This window comes from Phycodurus eques, unplaced genomic scaffold (assembly GCF_024500275.1).
Source record: "Phycodurus eques isolate BA_2022a unplaced genomic scaffold, UOR_Pequ_1.1 contig_27, whole genome shotgun sequence".
Lineage (NCBI taxonomy): Eukaryota > Metazoa > Chordata > Actinopteri > Syngnathiformes > Syngnathidae > Phycodurus > Phycodurus eques.
Window position 1 is genome coordinate 440,043 of NW_026904024.1, and position 7,395 is coordinate 447,437.

General features: G+C 47.5%; 1 protein-coding gene across 1 annotated transcript; it reads right to left on the reverse strand.

The window, feature by feature from the left end:
• Positions 1–1,632: 1,632 nt before the first annotated feature.
• ino80b (INO80 complex subunit B) lies at positions 1,633–6,429 on the reverse strand. Its single transcript, XM_061669883.1, has 5 exons — positions 6,149–6,429; positions 5,736–5,910; positions 5,536–5,672; positions 2,477–2,649; positions 1,633–2,395 (listed from the first exon to the last, which is right to left on the reverse strand). The coding sequence occupies exons 1-5, from the start codon at positions 6,186–6,188 to the stop codon at positions 1,931–1,933; spliced, it is 990 nt and encodes a 329-aa protein (XP_061525867.1). The 5' UTR covers positions 6,189–6,429; the 3' UTR covers positions 1,633–1,930.
• Between the last annotated feature and the right edge of the window lie 966 nt (positions 6,430–7,395).

Sequence of the window (7,395 nt, forward strand, 5' to 3'; positions counted from 1 at the left end):
GAGTCGGTACCGGCTGCGACACTCCGTGTCACGCTGCGGCTCAATGAGCTCCAGCTGCAGGTGGGCTGGAACGTCACTGAGATCCACGGAAACGGGAGAAGATCTCCTTTTCAATAGTTGCGAAATCCCTGAAACGCCGTTGAAACCCCTCAGTCAGAGATGAGATGAGATGTTGGCGGCATACCTGCTCATTTGCTCATTTGGAAAACGGGTGATTATTTCTTGCAGCGATTGAACACAGCCACGGTCTCTTGGCAAATTAGGCAGACGCAGTTGTTTCGAAACTCTGTGAAAAAATAGTCAGACTTCCATTTGCTTTCCTTTTCTTTCTTCCGGTTGGCATTTTAGAAATGGGCAAAACACAGATCATGCGCAAAACGGCCCCGCGAGAGTTCAGCCACAGGTTTACTGCCATCCTGTGGTGAAATATAAAATTGCGCGTGAATTTTGCACTGCCGGTCCACCTATTATTGGTTTTGTGGCAGTGGAAATGTGAACACGGGCCGGACTTCGGGCACGTCTGCTCTAAAGGAATGAATATATATATATATATATATATATATATATATATTTTTTTTTTTTGGGGTATTCTGATTACGTAATCCCGTTACGTGTATTCCGGTATGCTCCGAGCCTGCGTCGCTTTGTGTAAACTCAGAGGTGTCCTTGAAAAAGTGTCGGTGTGTTTAGCAGGGCCAGTAATGAAGCGCTCAGTTTTCTCCATCTTAAAAAGCAAAACATTACAGGAAAATCCGTTGTTTAATCTGAACAAGACACGCCTAAAGATTACCAGTTAGTCATTTTTCATGTCATGTATAGGTTGGTATCGTCGGCATAACAATAAAAGGTCATCTTATATTTGTGTATGATCTCGCCAAGCGGCAGCATATAAATACTGAACAAAAGAGGGCAAAGTACCGATCCCTGCGGGACTCTGCAAGTGACGTTGGAATACTCAGAGGTCACGTTACCGTGGATTACACCGTTTGTCCTATCTGAGAGATAAAAGCTCAACCGAGAGAGTGCCGGGGCCGGAGTACCGATGCGATCGAGTGGTCGTCTTTTGCGATCGACCGTACCAAAGGCAGCGCTGAGGTCGAGTAACGATCGTATGGAGGAGGCGGCGCAGTCCGTACCTCGGAAAAGATCACTCGTCACTTTTGCGAAGGCCGTTTCAATAGAGTGGTCTGCCCTACATCCGGACTGTGATCATTAAGGTGTGCTTCCTCCCCGCAACAGTTTTTTTTTAATAATTGGGAGATCTGACACCGGCCTATAATTGCAAAGACCCTCAGGGTTGAGTACGGGTCAAATAGCAGCCGTCTTGAAAGCTGCAGGTACACTGCCAGAGAGAAGTGATCCGTTTATATTTAAGATGGAAGACCCTAAGATTAGAAGCCAGATATCAACCACAGACATTCATCTCCTGCAACCAAGTCACTCGGCTCAGGCTCTGCCCCCGGTCGTCATGGTAACAAAAGACAAACTTGCCGTCGGCCCGTCAGTGTAATGCGCAGCGTATCCAGTCGCCCCCTTGCATGAGACCTCTAAAAACAGTTAAGTTCAGCAGGACACTAAAAATGTCTCCTTTCAATGAAGGCAAAATTAAGCAGTGATGAACAGAAGCTGATGTGACCGTCAATGGGTTTATTCGCAAAAGTATTTACAACCTCCCCCCTCGATACTGCAGTTCATCGTTCGCACACATCCTCATATCGCAGACTTTGACTGCCAGCCCTCCCAGTTAACATGGATATTTGACATCTATAGCCGTCAATGGCAGTCAATGAATACTTTAAAGTGTGTTTTAAGGCGTTTACATTTTGGAGCGGGGGCAAAACTACAAAACGTTTTTGTACAAGGTCTCGACATCACAGACGGGTGTAGAAGGAGTCTCTCGTGATTAACGGGGTTCACTGTTAATCCCAGCTCAGGCAGCGCCCTGCACTAACTCCATGTTCACCTTGTAGCACTGCAGGCTGCAGAGGGGGGCGCCCGTTTTGGAGCAGCGGTATTTCTTCTGGTTGGAGCAGCCGCTCACGCCGCAGCTCACGGGGACCGGAGGCGGCGCAGGCGGCGGCGTGGCATCGGGAGCAGGGACGCCTGCGGGGAAGGAGATGGTCACGCCTTGGGCCGAGTCGCTGTAGTGGACGGTGGGACACTGGCTCTGCTTGGACTTCTTCTCTCGCATGCTTTTGATCTTGGCCTTGCTGGTCTTGGTGAGCCTCTCGATGGTCTGGTTCTTGTTCTCCTCCGCCTTCTTGGCCGCCTGCAAGCGCCGCTTCCGAGCGCGCTCTTCCCGCTTCTGCATCATCTCGGCGGTCATCTCCTTCTCCTTGTAGCCCATGGGCAGCTCCAGAAGGGGCTGGATCTGCTGCTTGTGGAGTAGCGCTTTCTGAAGAGCACCAAGTACTTGTGAGCAAAACTGCGGATTTCCCCAACCCCCCCCCCCCCCCCCCCCCCCCGTCCTCCTCACCTGTCGGGCAGTGAGCAGAGACTCGTCGACCTCCTTCCTCAGCTCGCCGTTGTCGTCGAGCTCGCCCTTCTCCAGAGCATCCAGCCACCTCTCCTCCTCGTCCGCAGGCACTCCCAGCATGGAGTCCGAGTCCATGTCGGGCAGAGGAGACGTGGCCATGTTGCTATCTTCATCTGACACGCACACCAAGACGGATCAATCCCCCCCACCCGAGTTGAAAGGGACATTTCAGGATGATCTTAAAATGCAATCAAAGCACTGTTTTAAAGTCCATCAAGTATTTTAGGTTGATCCTCAAATTCACTTGAAAAGCCACCATCCCGAACTTTTTCTGAGCAGTGTCATTCGTTTGGAGACTCACCCGAGTACTTTTCCCATTTCAATTGCAGAGGTACGTTCATCTAGACCAGTGCTTCTCAAACTTTTGACACCAAGTACCACCTGGGAAAATGCTGGGCTTCCCATGTCCCACCACAATAACCCACATCCAAAAGGTTTTACAAAGATTTTGGGGGGAAATCCCAAAGTTTCATTTGCTTGGGAGGAACACAACGCCACCAAGATCCAAACCTTATCCCAACGTTGAAACATGATGTGCTGAGCATAGCAGGCCTGGACCGCTTGCTATCGATGGAAAATGTAAACATTTCAAAATAAAAAAAATTCTAAATATCTTGCAGAAGAACTTGAGGCCACGTGTCCAACAGTTGAAGCTCAAAAGACAGACGCAAATCGACAACAGAATGGCTTCAGAAGAAGGAACTACATGTTCTGGGATGTCCTGACCTCAACCCGATCGAGAGGCTCTGGCATGACCTCGAGAGCTATTCGCACATCCCGGGAATCTTGCTGAACCGCAACACTTTCGTCCAACGCCGACAAGTGGGCAGGTACTCGAATTGAATTCAGTTTGCCTCATTTCTTTGCTTTTGTTGTTCTGACCTCCCACTTGAGCCAGGCCCATCTGCGCCCGCGCCCGATGCCAGCTTCAAGCTGTGCCACATCAATAGCGTCCTCCTCATCCTTTCACCACTCTCGTTCTGGAAAACAACTGACTCAAATCATTGTCTGTTTCACTCTTACCAAATTCATCCTCCAGGAAAATATGAAGTACAATATTTTTCTCTTTTTATTGGCCATTTCTGAATTGGAAGTTAGTTCATTCATCTATGGACATGATCCCTAACATTGCTCCGTGGCTTCATACATTTAACTTTCACATCCGTAAACTAATTAGTTTAGGTGTAGGGGCGTTTCCTAATTAATACAAGATGTACTAACAGATCGGCTGTTGCCGCCGATGTTACGTGTGCTCCGCGGTTCCGCCGGGACCGCGACCGGGTCCCCGACCCGCGGCACCTCAACGCGAAAATACAAAAGACCGGCGCAACAAATACGACACTGCCTGATATGATGAGCAGAAATGTTGCTTAAACGTAAGAGCAGCAAGAGAGGAAGTCCGCTCCAGAGGCGGGTCGCGCAGCCAGACATTGGACTCTAGTGAGAGTACTGTTACTAGGCAATAACGTGACTCAAGTAAAATGTAAGAGTAAAAAGTACAGAGTGAAATAATTAATCAAGTACTGAGTAAATGGCACAAACAATTTAAAAAAAACCAAACAAAAACATTTGCAATTGACTGCAATGTGTTTTCTCAAGTTATAAGTGGGCTGGAATATCCACGTTTGGGCAGACAGCGCCAGACAAATGCTACAATACACGAAAGCTGTTGTTTTTGATCGTCTCATGTAAACACGAGTAGCGCGCCGTTGCCTTTAGGGTAACGACGACCTTCCCGAAACGGCCGCCACGTAGGGACAAACTTCGGCCGGGCTGGCTGATGTAGTGTTAATACCCGTGCCCAATAGAAGACGACGTCTGAGGTCATGTGACTTTGTGTTGTTTGATTGGTGAACTAGAATTGAATGTCACTGTTGCTTAAATTGGATTGGAGCAAACGGCGCCCGATGTGGAAGTCGAAGTTGTCGTCTCGCGCACGAAATAGATGCTAAAGAAGCAATAATTGATCAATAAAAGTAGCGAGCGACATTTAGATCATTGTAACGGAGTAAAAGCACCATTAGTTCTTAGCAGCGGCAGTGTTTTTTCTGGTCTCGTCCACTCCTGTGACTTATTCGGAAAAACCCATCGGATCTATACGATTCACGTAAATGGCCTATTTCGAGTTCAAAACGGCAGATTTCGCCGAGAGCCGACCGATTTGCATGGATGGGTAAGGGTACTTTTGTCATCAAGCACACAGCTAAAATAACGGAGGAGTGGCTTCAGAACAACTCCGTGACTGCTCTTGAATGGCCCAGCCACAGCCCTGACTTCAACCCAATTGAGCATCTCTGGAGAGACCTGAAAATGGCTGCCCACCCACGTTCACCATCATTCCCAAAAGGACTCGTAGCTCAAAAGGGCGCTTCTCCTAAATACTGAGCAAAGGGTCGGAATACTTACGGCTGTGTGATATTTCGGTTTTTCTTTTTTAATAAACCTGCAAAAATGTCAACAATTCCACTTTTTTTCTGTCAATGCGGGCTGCTGTGTGTACATTAATGGGGGGGGGAAGAACTTAAATGATTTTATCAAATGGCTGCAATAGAACAGAGTGAAAAATTGAAGGGGGTCTGAATACTTTGCGTAGCCACTGCGCCTTTCCGTTCCTCATAAAGCCAGATTGAGTCTCATCAATTAGGGAATCTAGAGCAAAGCAAATGTATTTATAGATGGCGCATTTCATACACAAGGTAACTCAATGTGCTTGACATGATGAAAGGCATTTAAAAAAAATCCGCTTATTTAAAACAAGTCCATTTTTGGACCGGTGATTTTATCTTGATTTTTTTAAATGATGAACTCTGAACTGAACTTTGAAGTCGTTTGCATAGAAAATGAACTTTCCCAACACTGATCGTGTACGATTCATATGGGTTAGGGTTAAAAAAGAAAACTGGCAAAAGTCCCCCCCCCCCCCCACCCCAATATCGTGCAGTCCCAATCTGGGAACCCGTCATCGGAGATAAAAGGGGCTTCGCTGTACTTGTTCTCACCCAGCCAGGCCCGATACTGCTCCAGGGGTACGGAAGGCTCCTCCTCATCGTCCTCGTCCTCGTCCTCGTCCTCATCCACAATCATCAGCGGTGAGGGAGAACAAGCCACGCCGGGGTGCACGGTGAAGGTGGGAACACTGGAGTGGGAAGAGAGCAGTTAACACAGACGTGCGGGCCGGCGTCAGGTCCGGGCAACTCGCCTCTTCGTCCCCAGGGTCTGTCCTCCCAGCTTGATCTTGAGTCGCAGCTGCGGGGGCGGGCGAGGGGCAACGACGGGCGCCGGGGCAGGCGCCTCACAGAGGCCGTGATGCTTCCTCTTGTGCCGCTTGTGCTTTTTATGCTTGTGCTTACCATGTGGCCCCACGCTCCCTTCGCCTGCACATGACAACCGAGGTGATCCATTTTGCTCACTCGCCTTTTGACAGTAAACGTAAAAATACAACTCGGAAGGATTCAACATAAAAGAAGGAAACACTGAATGTGCCTCTCGAATGTTCTCCCCGTGCTTGCGTGCTTGGCTTTTCTTCGGGTACGCCAGCTTCCTCTCACATTCCCAAAACACGCAGCTTCATTGGACGCTTGTTGGTCTCTAAACAAGGAAGGAGTTACTTACCGACAACTCTGGAATGAACCAAGTCTTTCCTTTTCCCCATTCAAATCGCTGAAGGGTTGCACAAGCGTTACATGGCAGCAAAAAAAAAAAAAAGAATAATAATAATAATAATAATCCACACAAATTTGTCTTCCGGCGCGAATTAACGCCAAGTACAGTCAGGTATTATTTTAGTTTAAAAAAAAAAACAGTGGAATTTAGCGGCCACGACGTTAAAAATTGCGAGGTCGAAGCACAAGTGCTAATGCTAGCTCCCAGGAATTGACGCATCTTCATCTGCTTCCGGCCATTTCCCTCTCGTGTTGACGCTCGCTGCCCTCTACTGGCGGCGGGGGGTAAAGCAACGCCCGCTTTTAGACTCGTTTGGGGTTCATCTTTCGTTGGCACGAAGAATGAGAACCATCAACTGATGATAAACGCAGTGTTGACATTTCTACATGACTCGGAAATGTATCGGAGGATAGAGAGAAGGGTTTTTTTTGTTTCTTGTTGTTGTTGTTTTTTTACATTGTAGTTGAAGCGTTATCTGAGGAGGGCAGTATATACGCGAAACACAGAAGAGAAAGAAGAAGAAGAAACAACAATAATTATACGGATGCCAATCATGCACGAATTTAATTTAATTTCTTTGCGAGCTAATTTGCAGTCGCGGCCATTAAGCCTCTTCTAAAAAATAGAACGCTGGAACCCCTCCACCACGATAAGGTGACGGCGACCGTTTTAGTAAGCTATAGACCCATCTCAAATCTCCCTTTCACAGCCAAGATTGTTGAGAAAGTTGTTTTCAATCAACTCAGCAATTCCTTCAATTTAAATGACCTTTTTGACCAATTTCAATCAGGTTTGCGAACTCATCACAGTACAGAATCGGCTCTTATCAAAGTGCTCAATGATATAAGGGTGAATACTGACTCGGGAAAGGTGGCAATTCTGGTCTTGTTGGAACTCAATGTGGCTTTTGATATGGTAGATCATCATATGCTGCTGAACAGGTTGGAAACGTGGGTAGGACTAAATGGAACAGTCCTTAAATGGCTCATGTCCCGCCTGGAGGAAAGGAGTTATTTTGTAACCATCGGAAGTGTTCAATCTCATGGAATGGCAATGACCTATGGGGTCCCTCAAGGGTCAGTTCTTGGACCCCTCCTGTTCAGCACGCATATGCTAGCCTTGAGTCGAATTCTTCAGAACTTTAATTTGGACTATCGAAATTGTGCAGATGACACACAGTTATGTCTAGCGGTGTC